The 16,932-nt window shown below is 46.0% G+C and overlaps 1 protein-coding gene across 4 annotated transcripts in view; it reads right to left on the bottom strand.

Moving 5' to 3' along the window:
• Positions 1–775: 775 nt before the first annotated feature.
• Positions 776–16,932, bottom strand: part of LOC138521851 (sialidase-1-like) — a 62,126-nt gene continuing 45,969 nt past the window's right edge. Inside the window, exons 2-8 of one of the 4 annotated variants that reach the window (XR_011283144.1) lie at positions 14,065–14,263; positions 12,582–12,847; positions 8,632–8,814; positions 7,795–8,014; positions 5,224–5,453; positions 2,356–2,454; positions 776–1,995 (exon numbers count right to left, since the gene is read on the bottom strand). Coding sequence is in view for 3 of the 4 variants with exons in the window: in XM_069634995.1 (XP_069491096.1) it covers positions 5,236–5,453; positions 7,795–8,014; positions 8,632–8,814; positions 12,582–12,847; positions 14,065–14,263 (1,086 nt within the window). In the remaining variant the exon portion in view is untranslated. Of the gene's footprint in view, positions 1,996–2,355; positions 2,455–2,826; positions 5,454–7,794; positions 8,015–8,631; positions 8,815–12,581; positions 12,848–14,064; positions 14,264–16,932 lie in introns of those variants that run through there. The other 3 variants (XM_069634995.1, XM_069634994.1, XM_069634996.1) reach the window with 3 other exon arrangements.

Here is a 16,932-nt window from a genome sequence, read left to right as displayed (position 1 = left end):
GGCGTTTTCTTGATCTTCTCTGATAACCTTTCAGCATACGGGTTTCTCCACGCTGCCAATGAGTTTTCAGACGTTACAGAATTTGGAGTCATTTTAATAGACCGGTGATAGCTGGCATTATACACATCGATAAAAGACTGTAATATGTCCACATAGCATTGTGTATTAAAGCTGTGAAATATCTCGAAAGTTTAGATTTCAAGGTTCTATTAAAACATTCAACAGCGGCTTTAACCTCATTGTGTGTAACAAAATGATGCACGCGTGGTGCTTTAGAAGGTTTTGGAGGGGTCCATTTAAAAACTCCTTACCGGCATCAGTTTGTAATTTTACAGGTAATCACCCCTTGCTTAAGATAAGCTTGAAAGCAGCTGTCACTCTTGAACCAGTCTTATACCCCCCCAAGACCTCAGCAAAAGCGTATTTTGATAAAACATCCATCACCATCAAGATGTATCCTGCACCATTGTTCTGGTTTTCAAAAGGACTACTATCCACTAAAACAGCCTACCACTGTTGGTCTCGGTTAGATACCATGGTCATTCTTCTTTTAAAGCGTTTTCTAGCATTTATATGAAGGGTATATGTCTCCGGACCAGATAGCCAGGCCTTAAATGCTCCTCGTGTGACAGGGTGTTTATCACGTAATTTTCGATAAAGAGCATCAACACCCCCACAACTCCCAATGCCGCTTTCATCATAATAGCTTTTATGCATTCTTGAACGCTTGTTATTATCCATTGAAGCACTACAAAAAAATAACCAGAGACCAGGCTGGTGGAAGACATTTAATTTTTTTAAGGGATATTATGCAGGTAGGGTTTGATGCAGGGTTACCAGCTGTGATTTTTTTGTTTGTTGCAGCATTATAAACATTTTTTTTAAAAAATCACACTATACACTCCCTACCGGATACGTCTATAACTCTGCATGCACCAGACACTCCTAGCATTTAAAAGTTCAGATAGTTCTGGGCCCTGTAAAACATAACCTTTAATGCGGCAGTAGGCTGCATATCGTTCATCCACGATCTGCTGCAACACAGCTCTAGGGCACAGGTATAAAGATCCCACCTCATATTGGAATACATGCCCATAATCATCCACAACAGGCAATCCGATACTGGTACAGATGTTACCTATACACATCGCACTTGTACAAATCCTCTTGCGTCATAGTGTAGGTATTTCAAGGTATCTGGTGAGTTTTCAGATATTCTCTCTTTCAGCATAGTGGATAACAGTTTTTCCACACATACGTCCAGGCTTCAGGTCATGCTCCACATGCATGGCTTGTCCTTCAGAAGCTCTACCCTAGAAACAAATGTACACACAAAGGAGCAGGCTTATTGTATTTTTCTCTTTAAAAAGTTTCCGGCGTACTGGACTCTCCTTATGGGTCTTCCCAAAACTGTATAGGTTAGAAAAGTCTTTTTGCATTAAACGCTCTTCTCGGTTACTAAAAACAACAGGACCGGCCAGCTGTAAAGGTCCCATTTTCTTCTCCGGATTTGCAACATGTGTAGATTTCTAGGAATGTTTTTGATAGAAGCCCCTCCACACTAGCATGTAGACGCATCCTCATGGCTTTATAAACACCTTTAAACATCTGAAAAACTTTATATGAATTCAACATAAAACATATCCGACATATTGCGCTAGCATGATAATGCAGGATTACACAATCATGAGCATCCTGCTGCGGGTCTTCACATTTATGCCCATAGCACCAACAGTAATAGTCACGCTTCAAGCATATTTTCACTACACAAGCCGCAAAAGCCTGAACAGTTAAAGACTCCAAAAGGGTCATAGTTTCATCTTCATCTACTTCATCAGAACTTTCAAAGCATTTTAAACAGTCAGATTTCTTACACTTATTACGACCTTGAGTTGGTGTACTTTTGATAATTTTTTAAAAGCGCACACAGTAAAGGTTGACGGTATTGAATGAAAAGCTCTGACTCTCAGCGCCGTCAAGTTTATCTGGCATTTTCTGCAATTCAAACAAGAAAGAAGTTTTAACTTTTGAACATGTAACAGGTTTTTTTCACAGACACTTTATTACACACCATATTGCACATTTAAGAATCAGCAGCTTCCATCTCACAGGCGCTAGTCACGTCCATAAATAGCTTGTCTTCATCGGAAGATGGTTATAGTTCAGGAGTCATGGCTGCCTCTGGAAACAGCTCATCTAAAACACCCAGGTCCTCATGCAGGGGCTCTTTAAGAGTCTTCATAGACTCATCCCTATCTATGTAGTCTAACATCTGTGTAGTCGACATCTGTTATAACTGCATCTACACCATCCATTCATCAGAAGCCTTGATAGAGGAAATAGCCTTTGACATACCATCAAAAGTCATCACATCAAAGCGTTCACACAGCTTGCCCATAGCAGCAAGGTGCCGAAACAAGGAGCCAGGGAAAACTGCCTGCATCGCAAAAATAACTAGAAGACAGAAAAGATACTTTATCAATGAATGATATAGATTGAAATATTAATTTCCTTTTCTAACTGAACTTGAATCAACGGAACTTGAATGAGAAAGCTCTCCTGATGATCACTTGTGACCTAAACAGGCGTGAAACACGTGTAGAGTAATGAAAATGGCCACAACAGTATACCAATGCATTAATAAAATGGATATTATCTAAATGAGAACGTGAAGGTCTTTTCTTTCAAAGACAACTTGGAATGGCACTCAAAAAATTATAATTGATATTGGAATGTCGTAAGTGGAAATGTAAACATTTGAAAGTCTTATTAACTACTATCTATGGCAACCTAGATAATATTACAAAACCACAGCTGACGTCCAAAAAGAATTAACTGGAACAAATGTTATTTTGGATCTCACCCAGGGAAACAGTCCCAACAAATTGGTTGCAATCAGTGAGTTAAACATAGCAGTGGTGTAATCAGGCTCCCCATCAGCAGCTGTAGTTGTTACTGGTAGACTTTCAGGGTTGTAGTACTTTCGAATGGTGTTCAAATCCTCAATCCCTGGATTATTCTAGAGTAGTAACTGTAGTGCTTCATGATTCCGGGTACTGCGCAAGCAGGTTTTCCCAGGGCTTCAGGAGCGGCTTGTACCTCCCTCCGAAACACCCTCTGAATACACCCTTCACGCCACACCCCTAAAGCTGGCCCTTCAGTCATCTCCAGAGTGACTGACACCTCCGGGTCTTTCAGGGGGTGGGTGTGGGTAGGGGGGGGAACATCCGGGTCAGAATGGTCAAGCCACATACCCAGAACCCAGAACCTAAAAGAGGCAAGTGAAGGTGAAGCACACTAGGGCACTTCCGGAATAGGTCACCCAACATGTTTGGACTACTGGGGGACCACAACGGGGGCCCCTCAGGACTACAGGCTTTGTGGGGGGCCTCGCAGGTAGCACCTATGATGTCACATCCAGGGTAACAACTGCTAGTACCTAAGTTCTGGTTAACCACCACTACCTCATTTCCGGAATAGGCATTCCGCTAGGGCGGGACCTTTGGGTTAACAAGGCATTCCCCGGTCAAGCATAATTGCTGATGAAAGGTATCATTTTATACTACTGTTGGACTCATTTTAAACTCATTTTCCTGTACCCCATGAAATATCTCTTGACTTTCTCATTGGTCACTGTCACTTGGTTTAAAAATTGTATCTTGGGGAAACGTTTTATACCTTCTCATCACACCCTAGACGATTATTTCTTTTAATTAATCTACTTTAAGTGGACTAACCAGATTTAATTTTTGTGCCTTTTCTTTGGTGTATACATTGCCTCAATGATGGCTGAATTATTAAGGCATTACACACTTGTTGACTCAGGAACACTAGCAAGTAAACTTCCACTTACTACACTGACCGGCTGTGGATCGTTTTATTTAATTGAACAAACTTGCTGCAAGTGCCTATTTCTTTTTTCGCTGACACAAATAAACACATGCCTGATTAGTCTAGCGCCAAGCTTTGCATCATGTACCCATGTACATTAATGCAATGGCATCTATTAGGAGATCACAATTCCAGGCCAGGTTATTTATTGCAGACAAATCAGACAGACTCATCTACTCTATGGGTATCCAAGCCAATGCACGGCGTGTAGGATACCATCTAAACAGGACTTCTTTCTTCCATAGTCCACTTTGAACGTCGTGCCAAAGACGTTCCTGTTCATATTCTTGGGCAACAGACTTGAGTGAAAAGCGATATGCCACATTTATATGCGGCTCCATTGGACAGTGTCAAAAGCTGATGGCGAAATATAAATCAATCTGAAAAATTAGGAAATACACCTACAGCAAGAGAGTAAGCCCATGCCTCACGTTTCCTTTACTAAGGGCGCTCGCAGCTGCAGACAGCACACTTGATCATTTATAGACAAGGAGTAGGTCTCCTTTTTCTCAGCATAGTGGTCTAGGAACCAATGCAATGAACCTCAGACTAGTGCAACACTTGGCACGGCAGCCTCTGCAACGTGGAGGCCAGCAAAAGCGGTGGTTCTCTGTGGGTGCATTCTCAGGAGCCTTGTCGATTAGGGGTTCCTCCTTCCCCCATATCCCTGCAGAAGTGGGGGGCTTTCGCTAGGTCCCATAATTAGATTGGCAATCCCTGGGGCCAGTGGCTTCATGCCTACTTCATCTATGGGTGCTTGGCATAGAAAGATTAGATAGACCTGGCACTCATCTCAATAGCCTTACGTTTACGAGATAAAAGGACGAATGTCGTTTCTGGACACGGATTCAAACGTGTGCATGCTGGGTGTACATAGGGTTCTGCATGCATCACGCTAATCATTTCACCTTGTCAACCATCCAATCCGATTACAAACAGATAGCTGCTCTCGACTAAAAATCCAAACCAAACTCGATTTGGTCGGCATCAAGCAGCCCTCAACTCACAATAACAATATATAGGTTTTCTCCATTTAGTTAATTTATTTAAAAATTTGTATCATTGATTGTGTGTGCTTTTTATTATTTATTTTTTTAACAAAGAGGTAATGAGTCCAGTCTCTGGAGTGTACAGTGCATTGGCTGGGAATCCTGAGAGGCTGCTTCCCTCTGCTCACCGCCTTGGAAGGTCACCAGCAGCCCACATACTTTGACTGTGGACCATGCACGTAGACTCTTTCCTATTGACCAACGCCATAGACCGTGTTGCTTTATTGCTTATTGATGGCAAGAGCACATACTCTTCAGGGAATATGTCCAAGAGGCCACTAACCCCTTTGTAAGGTCAAAGCAGCCCGTAGATGTTGACCTTCGCCAAGGATATGGATTCGGTAATGTCGACACGGCCCTTCTCATAGATAATGTAGATATACTGCTCGTCGTCAATGGCACGGTCCAGTGAAGTCATCGAGGAGTAGCCACTGGCACTAGCCCATATCTGGGCAGTCTGCTTCACCCACGAGGTGCCATTGCAGAAGCTCCAGCGTAACGTCAGATTCACGCCTGAGGAGGAAAAGACATTGAGTGATCAGAACAGCACATTCTTCCACCTGCACTTCCAACGCTAATTCCACCCCTTAGCCATGCATCAGTATACCCAGAGTTTTGGAAGTGCTGGTTCCCCCTTTTTGAAAAGTCTCCCAATCCTAAAGAAGTATTATCAATGTTCTAGAGAAATGTGTTAGTTAATTATGGGCTTTAAAATGGCTCCTAGTCGCAATAGTTAAGTGCTGGTCCATGCCCTTTAAAGTGCCACTAACCATACAGTAAATGCTTGCATTGTCCCTGTATAGAGTGACAGGCCTAAAAGTAAACACTAGTAGCATCCTTTTAAAAGGCCAACCAGTTCTAGAAGTGCAGGCACTGAACTTTTAAATGCACTTGCATCCGTCGGAGAAGAGTTAGAAATGCCGCTTAAAAAGGTTAAGAATTCTACAAACATGCTTGTACTAACAATTTACAAAGAAAAGACCTAGTTCTTCAGAAATGTGTTGGTAATGGCCTTTAAAGCCTTAAAGTCCCTCAGTATTGGAACATTTCAGTATGCATGTTAACCTGCGGGTTGGGCCCTCAAGAAACTCCTGCTGGCTTTTTGTTCCCCACAGAAGATCAGATGACACAGCAGCATCAAAGATCAGCTCCATCTGAGCTAAAGCTATGTATAAACACACCACTCCGGTGGACATCTGCCGCAGGCAAGGCTATCCATCCACGCACTTAAGAACAGCTAAGACTACAACAAATTCGGTCTAACTGGTCACAGCTGCTTTGCACTGAAACACCAGTCTTATCGCACCAACTCTGCTATTAGAATACAGCGTCAACCTATGACAAATTTCAGTCTAGCTGGGTAGATAGCGAGTCATGACCTCCACCTCAGCACCCATCCACATGCCTGGCCTCTTGAGTTGCTTATTGGAGCCTAGCCGGCCCTCCCTAGGTCCTAATCTTGGCCAAATGCACACACGCATCTTCTCTTAGAACTTTCCCATACCTGCACTTCAGTCCCAGAGGGCTTTCCAACCACAAAGCGCCCTGAGCCCATACGAAATGGGAAAAGGCACTATATAAAGACGACTACAATGATGACTACAATCCAATACTGCAATACAGGTTGGTTGTGGCTTTTGGGGTGAAGGTCCTTCAGCACCATTTAATATGGCTATGGATAGGGGGATACACAGGAACCTTCAGGGGCAATGAATGGGCATGCAGACATTTGGTCTTGAGTCTCAGAGGTCTAGCTAGGAGCAGGACCTCTTCAGCGCTCAACTTTGCGTTGCCTGGCTCAGCCGTGGTGTGAAAAGGGCAGAACTTCTCTTTCTACTTCAGCTACCTTCGCAACTTCCCCCATTTTTCTCCATTTCCTTTAGTTCAAGGCAGTTGGTGGTGAGTGAATTGATCTGTGAAAAGTCCACTCCAATTCAGTAACTCACTGGATACCAGGTCAAACAGAGACAATGGGCCTCATCAAAGCCTTGACAGTAATTACGCCAGGATACAACCAATGCAAATAGCATTACCGCAACTTGGTTAAGCGCTATTAGCGCCGGATCCCGAGTTGCGGTATGGCTGTAGGTGCCCATTTTTTACGAGTCCATAGGACTATGGGGCTTTTCGGTGCCATTACCGCTGGCGGTGATAGCGCAGGCAGTAATGGTGCCAAAAATGGGCAGGAAGCTGCAGATTTAACTCCAGCTTAAAGCTGGAGGTAAATCTCCCACTTTCTGCCCAAACTCGGAATTGGGCAGAGCCGTAATAGCGTTACTGTTGCACGTCGTTCCGGGGTGCTAATAACAATTTATCTTGAGTTGAGACACTACATTGCAAACGTTTTTCAACTCAGGAAAAAAAATGCCCGCCAGAGATTGGGGAGAAGGGACTCCACGTAGTCAATTCTCCCTTTCCCTGGCGGCCATTATGAAATAATAGACACACAGTAAATAAAGAAAATGGCTGTCATGGATCAGGACGAAGGGACTACGTGTAGTCCCTGCTTCCTTTCCAAGATGGCCAGACAGAGAAAGGAATGAAACAGCGAGGGACATGCGCTGCGTCCCTCGCAGAGATAAGTCTTAATCAGCCAGGTAACGACCCGGCGAGGGCCAATCAGGTTGATTGTTGTCCCTTGCTGGGTGCCAATATTTGATAGAAAAGCCCCTTTCAACAAAGACAGAAATCCTATGTTTTTAACCAAATCATTGATAGTGTCCCTGATGTAGCCAGATGGTTAAAAAGTAGCATCTAAAATGCCCTCATGTTACAGGGTGTCCCTACCACTTCGCCTGATGGCTGAAGGTGCCCTCCCCGCCACATCCCCGATAGTGAAGGCTGGCCTCCTTACGGCTGTTAGCGTGGGCTGGGTTGGTGAAGAAGACTATGTCATTTTTGTACAGGGCACCAGCTGCCACAGCAGGGTCCACCAGTGTCTCGTCAAAGGTGACGTGCTCCAGCAGGAGGCTCTCGCAGCCATCAAAGCTTTGCACCACAATTCGGCAGTGGCAGTGATAGAAGTTCTGGTTTCGGGCGTTGATCACCACAGACCCATCTGGCAACTCGTAGGGCTGTGGGAAAAGGAAAGAGATGAAAGATAAGAAGGGACCTGAAATAGCACACTGCATGAAACAGGAATAACCAATCAGCTTCCTCAGGTTCTCACGTAATGGCCCACACATGCCTTGAATTGTAAATGGAGAGAACGGGTGCGTGAGTGGTAAAGGTACGAGCGTCGACTGGATGGAGGCCTTTAGTGACTTATGTGAGGGAGCCAGTGAGTGCAGAAAGAGTAAACAAGGAGAATGGGGGAGCTGTGGGAGTCCGTGTTTATGAATGACAGCACTTTTGAATGAGAGATCGAATGAGTACGTGAGTCAGTAGTTGGATAGTGGAACGATGGGTGGGTTGCTAAGTGCAGGACTGAATATGTGGGAAAAGATTAACGAAACTGGACAAGCAAGCGGGTGGGTCAGTAGGTAAGTGAGCAAAGTGTGCAGTTTTTCATAGTGCCACAAGCCGGCACATTAATTCTACACGTATTAATTCAATGGATTCCATCCCTCCATGGGCTGAAGAGACTGCCCAGTGTACATGTTCATGCAATTGCAGGCCTTTTCCATATCACAAAGTTTGAGGGGGGTACTTTATGGTGGAGTCCTACGACCAGGGAAACCCCATCACTAACCTGGCACTCATCGGGGTTAAAGTCTTGAGCCTTCTTGGGATGGTTGTATGGGATGCTCTTCAAGCTGCCCCCGAAGCGCCAGTTGGCTCCATGGTCATCACTCAGCAAGCAGAAGACGCCGTCCCCACTGATGGTCCCGTGGCCGCACACGATCAACCGCCCTTTACTGGGTGCTACCTTCTTCTGTGGAGGGGCAACAATCGGGTTTCCAATTACACAAAATCCTGCGTTAGTCAGATTATCAAATTCATGTACTATTGGGACTCGGTACCAAAATCAGTAGGCTAGTATGGGTCCTTTTTTCTGTTCTTGGTTGTAAATACGCCACCAGATATGTGGTCGTGATATCTAGCAGTTTCTGTAAAGTGCTTAATATAAATACTACCGTTGTCCCCTAGAAATCATGCCGTTATGTGGCACTCCAGACACGTTTGCGTTTGGCCATTTCCCAGCCAGCAGGCTCCACCCAGACATTGTTGGTAAAACCAGTAAGGCCAACGTGGCGCCAACTAGGGCCGGTGGTAACCACAAAGCTTTCAATATCAAGGGTGTCAACCACAAAATCACTTAACAATCCGGGTCAACCAGTGCCAGTCACTAAACCTCATGTACACTTCCTGTTTAGCATTCTTACTGGACGTCTACAGTTTTAAACCTCCCCCGGCCCCTCAAACAAGGAAAGAAAAAGAGGATCCGGTTAACGTTTATGTCCTCAAAGGGAAGGTGGTGGGTGTGGGGAGTAAGCCAACAGCAGATGAGGACCACGGGGGTGGGTCGATCTTGTCCAGCCAAAAGGCACAAAACATGATAATACAGGTCTTGAGCATGTTGGAAACCCCAAGAACTTTCAGCAGTCAACATCTGAAAGCCAAATTACTTAGGATTCAGAAGCAAAATATTGAAACCCATTTGTGCGCTGAACACCAACAGATTTTGTTAGTCTGAATTTTCATAAACCTATTCAATTTAATAAATATGAACACGTATTAAGAATCTCGAACAAATCATCCTGACTGCCAAATCCCTGTTACTTTGGTCGGCCTTTGATCCTGCAACTGACTTATCCGAATAGGTTGTTGAGTGTCTGTCGAACAATGAACTCAAATATTCATATTTCAGACACTAGAGGTAGTGTCAATATCTGCATGGGTTTGGGGGTGGAGCAAGCCAAGCCCAAGATGGTAGCGTTTTCTTTGTGCTTTTGGCACAGCGTCGGTCTTTGGCCTCCTCGTCCACCTCAAAGCGGCTGAATAATAGGGGGGTGGGGGGCAGTGTGGGAACCACTCCCCCACATTTGTGCTGTGCAGGGACATGTGTGCATTGAATTGTGTGCAGTGCCCAGGAGCAGCTTTGAATTGAGGAGACCTTCGGGGGAAGAGGGGGATAAGAGCGCCTCTTGTCAATCCAGTTGGAATAGTTGGACATACACCAGTCTGGCATCAGCGGCGAGTGGTATAGGTGGTCTTGTCCTGAGTAGAATGGCTTGCTGGAAGGGGTGGGGGCTTAGAAGAGGCAGAGAAACCCAACAGACAATGGGAGGGGAGAATCTGCATGGAGCACGTGACATCTACTAGGTCAGCCGATCCATAAAGGATTGGACAGAGTGGACTTTTTCCAACTGGAATAACCTAGAACCATATGTTTAGAGGCGTCCTGGCCAAGAAGGAGGATACAAATAAGTGTGAGCATGATTACTTTCCGACTCGGAAAAGGGATCATTGGCGACAGAATGCAGCCCTACGGATCACTTGGAACCGGATAGCAAGATCTTGGTGGTATGCTAAGGGTTCCCACAGAAAGTCAGGAATGTGTGGATTGCGGCTAGTGTGCATGGTTTGAGACCTTCTGCACTCAACTGGCTGGCACAGCGCATAGAGCATCAACACTCAAAAATAAAACGACGTCCCTGGAAATTAATAGGAGCGATACCTCCAATGCCAAGGCACTTTCCAATTGAAGCATGCAACTGCATATATGCAAAAGCGGGAAAATAAAGGAGTAGCTGCCGGCGGATAATGCAGGAGCTGGAGACTTGAGGATTCTGGAAACTCCATCCAAAGTTAGAGAGGATCACTCAATTCACTACGTGTAGAAAAATCGAGCCTGTTGAGTTGGGACTGGAGACTCATTTGGCATGAGTGGAGATTCAAAGGGCAGTAAGGCTTTCTACAAAAGACCAGAGTGGTGCGTCGAATGGTGGAAGTAAAGTCGTTGCTGCGTCGCGAGAGCTCAGAGTTTGGGGTTAGCCGATAAAGTGGCGAAGAGGATCATTTGCGGTAGCAGACTTTAGTCGTTTCCAGATTAGAGCAACGACACACAAGAGGGGGTACCTCTTTGGACAGTACTTTCTCCACTTGTGAATTGAGGATTGTATTTTAAGAGCTTTCGCCGAGCAAACTTAGTCACTCAAAACCTTCACATTTATGCAAGTGGGGACGGCACAGAACTTCATGGATGGCACTTCTGGAGAGGGCTGCAGGAGTCTAGTATGTCCAGTGGTTGGAATGGGCGGGCCCAGTTGGGAGTGGTGCTCCTCTACTTACTTAAATCAAGTTTCACTGTTCCTATACTTTTATTTTAAAAATAAACTGTTCCTGAACGGTTTCGTTTTAAAATAAAAGTGTAGGAAGCAGTAGAAAACTGCACTTCAGTGCGCTGCACGGAACACTCCCTTAAACAGCAGGCACGTGTTTTTGGGGTTGGGGGGGTTATACTGTACTTGGAAGGGGCGTGTAGATGGGGTTATGGTGAGTGGGGGCTGGCCAGTAGGGAACAGTTCCACTACTCCTTTTTGTACACTTAAACCACTGAGAAGGCCACTCCTCAATCATCTTTTGTAGCCTTTGCAGTGGTCGAAGTGAGCAGGAACAGTCAGGAAAGGCGTTCCACTACTTTATTTTTTACTGGTAACGGTTCCACTACTTTTTGCAACCATTTTCACTATTCTGGAACTGTTCTTTATGAAGTCGAAGCACACTGCTCCACTTAACTACCCAATGGCAGTTACAGCTACGCTGGAAGCGGTTTCAACTCAATTGGCTGTCAGTCAGCATGGCTGCACCCTTGAAAAATGTGTTGCACGGTGCTCCCCTCTTGCCTACTATGTCCACCGCCGGGGGTCACAGTTCCACTACTTTTTTTGGTATACTTCCAACACTGAGACTTTGCCTTATGTTAGCTGAATTTGGAATTTATTTTGCAGATAATACCTCAAGGCCAACTCTCGCTGGGGTGAGCTGATGGTTCGGACGGGAAGTGGATATACTTCACCAGATAGGGTCACCAGACGTCACGGTTTTCCCGGGACAGTCCCGGGAAATCGCCCTGTGTCCCGGGAGATTTTATTTTATAAACCCCGGCCGAGATTGGAAGGGTGGGTGGCTACGGTCCTGGTTTTTGCCGGGTCCAGATTTCGAAATCGGGCCCGGCGCGACTCTTCCTGCATGTGAATGCTTTTCACCCCCCCCCCAATTTCCTACCCCTTCCCTGCCGCTCTCCTCCAATGAGAGGCGTGTGCCTGTGAGCACATACCCCTCCCACCCCAGGCCAGTGACAGAAGTAGGACTAGTGTTGTGTTTACTTTAGTCCTACCTCTATATCTATGGCCTGTCCCATTTTTGTACTTTTTAAAATAAATGTATCTGGTCACCCTAGGAGAAGATTATATTACTGGTGCACACCACAGCTACCGGATGTCTTCCTTTATCTCCCATCCCCCCAAATGACTCTCCCGTTTCCAGATCACTGCAAGGGAGCAAGAGCTTAAGAAGTGCCAACTGCTCATGAAGGATAGAAACATTCGCCCTAAGCATTCCCAGTAATCGAGGGCTTGTCTGTATTATGTGTGGTATTCTGTTGCTGGATAATGTTTGTGCGGTTTGGACTTTACTTCCACTGTGAGAGGTCACCTGCCCTGCATGGAGCGGAGCCTCCAGTGCACCAGCACTCACCTGGATCCCATAACCTGGCCCAGGCATGAACATCTTGGTGCAGTTGAGCTCTCGGGAGAGGTTGCGGGGCGGGCTCCAGGTGGCTCCGTCATCCACACTACCAATGATCATGGTGCTGGCCACGCTGCAGTGGATGTAGTGGGCGCAGAGCGTGTACAGCACAAACATGTAACCGGCCTCGTCGTCGACCACCACAGCGCCGAGGCTCAGCCCGTCCAGGGGTGTGCCATCATCCTCAATGAAGGTGGTGGGTTCCCAAGTGGCCCCTGTGCGTGGAGATGAAGAATGGTTATGAGCGAGAACAGGGTTTAATAAGGGGAAGGCGTAAGTGGGGTGGCGGGGAGAAGCGTTTGACAAAGGGGAAAAAAAAAGAAAAGACAATGACGGATAACAAAATATGGAGAGTGGACAGAAATTCCCAGCAATAAAAAAGGCAAAAACAAAAGGTTGACTAGAGAAGGAGGAAGAGAAAGGGACAATAGGAGACTACATTTAAAGGTTTTGCAGTAGACATTTGTACAGGGTGAATCACCTTGGGGACAAGCCAAGGGGTGCGGGGGATAAGAGAGAAAGAGGGCACGCGGGTGACGAACAGTACATAATAAGAACATTGGTTTCAGCAAAAGCTATTAAATCATTATTTTGAAAAATACTAACAGATACAGCACAACCCTGTTTCCAACGTGTTGGGGCACTTTCCTTATGTATCGGCGCTGTGCATAGAACAGCCTGATGTGCGGGAATCAGTCGACACCATATGACAGAGCAGGTGGTTTTACGGGAAGTGGGTGGGGCATTAATGTATTTAGGACAGCACTGTATGATTCATAGTAAAGTTATTTAAAATACATTTTACATTACACATTACACTTTTCACGCACAGGGAGATAAAATGCCCAGAAACACGTAATTGGTTTTGGTCAAGCAACCACATCCCCATCATTATGGTTATTACTGGGGCAGAAACAGGAGAGTTAGGCAAGGGAAAAAACAGGAGATGGAGGGCAGACCCAGATAAAGAACGGCGCAAAAGGGGAGAGCATTCGCAGGAGGTAGAGCAAGGGATGTGGGGGAGAAAGGATAAGTAGGAGTGATAAGTGTAGGGGCGAGAGGAAAGAACAGAAGGAAACGGAGAAAGGTGTCAAGGGACATCTGGCCAAGCAGGCAACAGTCAAGGAAGCGCTGGCGCCAGGGTCAGTGTCGGTTCTTGAGCTTGCCAAAGATTGCATGACAGCACATGAACATGGCGTCTTGGTGGGGACTCACAAGTGCTTCTGGTGACAGATTTGGAGGAACTGTGCACCAGTGCCTGTGTTCAGTCCGCAAGCTCTTGAGCCCATTTACCATGGCTAAAGCCACCAACCTTCAGTTCAGGAAAGGGTGCCGATGGACAAAAGGTCTCCCGCTACTACCCACAGACCCTCACATCCAACTAACGTGCACCAGCACGGACTGAACGTTCATGCCTCACTCAACTGCTCACCTTTATCCATAGAGCGCCTCATGGCCAGGAACTTGGGGCCTTGGTCGTAGGCGCCATCTTTCCGGGCCTCTGAGAAGGCCAACAGGTGGCCACGTGGGGTGTAGGTAATAAGAGGGATCCGGTAAGTGTCAACATCAGCGATCTTCTTGCCAGAAATCCACAACAGCTGCTCACTTACAATCAGTGGGCTGACCTGGTCCTGTAGAGGGCATTAAGAAAAACCAGTTTCCAAAACTGCTGCATTCATGGGCAGGGAAAGTAAACCTCTTAAGCATGGTTTATGGTAGCAACAAGCATGAAGATCAGGGTTTGAGTTCACAGTACGAGGCGCAGCAGGAAATGTGGCCAGGTGGCTACATCAACATGTGGTCTAGTAGCTCGTTGAGATGGTGTGGTGGGTATGTTAGAATGCAGTTCATTGTCATGGTCTGGTCTACTGGGTACTGTGCCGTAATCTAGAAGCAAATTGGGGAGGTGGACTGTTGGCCATGTCAATAAGTGATCCGGTAGTTCCATGAAGACAGTCTAATGGCTACCCTGAGACTCGATCTAGTTATGTGGAAACTAGATCAAAAGCCTACCTTGAGGTGTAAACTAGTGGCTACAGTGCAATCTGTGGACCCAGACTACAGCGCCGATTCCCCTTCCCCACATAAATAAAATCCAGAGATTCTGGGTAAATCCAGTCAACTCCCGCCCCTAGGTAATCCCTAGATTTCAGGTTTTATATTCAAAATTACAATTTCAATTGCTGCAGTCACGACCTTATTAAGTCACGTGACACTCCGTGGAGGAAGTCATCACATGACAAGTAGCATGTTCTTCAGCATTCTCAAAGCAGGAAGGTGGACTGAAAACCTAAAGGAGCAATACTAGCGCCCTACCCATGTTTAGAGCCTTGAAAAGGTTCTGAATGCCCAGTTGACGTGTATTCTACTTTAATCATTTCTGATTGGTCAAGGGGGACAGCCAAGGACCTGCGCTGCCATCTAAAGGGAAAATCAACCCTGAGTCCCCAATCAAACCTCTGAATAGAATAGGTACGCCACATTGCTTCTAAATCACACATATACCCAATTCCGTTAATGTAGGCGAGCTCTGAAGGATTAATTTTTCCCCACCACACACTATAGCTCTAACCGCCCCCCCCACCCCCCATGTACTGTATATAGGAGTCTGCTATTAAGCTGTACTATATGGGACATTAATGCATGCCCAACTCTCTAAACAGAATACCCTGCTCCACAGCAAGATGCTCCTCTGAGCAAGCTATATCATCAGTAGTAAAGCCTGATACCTTTCCTCATCAAAAAAGCCTTGACAGCTTTCCACGCCCCTTTAGGGCGGGATATCCGGTCCCTATGACGTCATATCCTAGGCGTGGCCCCCTGGGGCTTCCCCCGGAAGTTCTGCCTGGGCAAAATCCTGTCCCGGAAGTGATGTAGGTGTGTTTAACAGGCCCTGGGTCCTTAGCTGGGGTGTCCCACCGGCTGTGACATCATGGGGGCTATCGGGAAGGTCCCCCAAGGGTTGGGGCCCCAAGGGGACTTCCTCCGGATGCCCCCCAAAGAACCGGAAGTGTGGAGCGGGGTTTTGAAGGGTGGGGCGTGGCGTGTAGGGTGTGTATATATATACAGCAGTGTTTTGGCTGTAGGTCTAAGCCCATCTTGAGGACCGGGTTGAAACTTTGATTAAACAGCATCAACGCAACGAGCAGGTGCGGTAAGGTAAACATAAGATTGAAGATAGGGGCGCGTTGACTAGGGGTGGCGGTGTTAAAGCGGGTCTTGAGTATAGTGTGGCAGGGTGTCTACACTTATAATAAGACAGGTAAGAATTAGAAAAATAAAAAAAAAAAAAAATCGAAAATACATTTGTAATTATATAAAAAATGGGAAATTATTGAATATTAATTTTTCATAAGCATACAAAAAATTATTTTTTTAAATTTATACTTATGAAAAATTAATATTTCATAATTTTTCGGCCGGTTATGCTGGGGAGAAAACTTTTTTTTCCCATATTTTTATGAAATATTAATTTTGATATATAATTTTCCAATCGCTTATGCTGGGTAGGAAACATTTTTCAAAAAAAAAAACAATTTTTTTTTTTTAATGAATTCTAATATTCATAATAAATGTTGGGGTGATGGGTCTGAGTCCAACAGGCTTGTGAAGCAAGACCCTATGGTTCTGCAAGGGTCCATTTGTGAATACTGGGCCATCGGTGGAGGTCTCTGTCCTTTTCAAGGCACTCAGGCTGCAAAATGACATGCACCGGGGTCTGCGCAAGCCATGTTCACCCCACACCCCTGCCAGCCGTCTATATATATATAGAGAGAGCTCAAAAGAAGATGTTGGGCCCATCCCTGTGGTGTTACAGCTGTAATTCAACAGGAACAGGCCCAGCGGATATGCTGTTGATCTCTGAAATTCCAGGGGAGGCCGGAAATGGCATCGGTGTCCACATGGTCTGTTCTTGCAGCCCTCAGCAGGATGGGTGGGGTGGAATTGCTGTGGTCTGAGCCCCGAGGGGCAGCTCTGATGGATCACTTTGAATTTCCGGGGGATGTTGCCACACCCATGCAGTCCCAGGCGGTGGAGGAGCCCTTGAAATTTCCGGGAGGATGGTATCCGACTGACCATGCATCCCCCAGCCCTCCCCTTCCCCCAACACCCTTAGATCCGGGCTCAAAGTCCTAGGGCCTTATCTTGAGTGGCAGAAGCTGGTGACCATCTGGAGTTAATTTCACAGATATCTGCAAAGCCCGCCACTTTTGAGATACCATTATAAAGAGGGGTGGTTTAACTGTTGACAGCCCTTGTGCGACGCCTGATAAGAATTAACCAGCTGCAGCCCCAGTGT

The sequence above is a fragment of the Ambystoma mexicanum genome, chromosome 13 (genome assembly GCF_040938575.1).
Source record: "Ambystoma mexicanum isolate Mex_15411 chromosome 13, UKY_AmexF1_1, whole genome shotgun sequence".
Taxonomy (NCBI): Eukaryota; Metazoa; Chordata; class Amphibia; order Caudata; family Ambystomatidae; genus Ambystoma; species Ambystoma mexicanum.
Note: the sequence above shows the minus strand (reverse complement) of the source record. Positions and strands in the feature narration are given on the sequence as shown.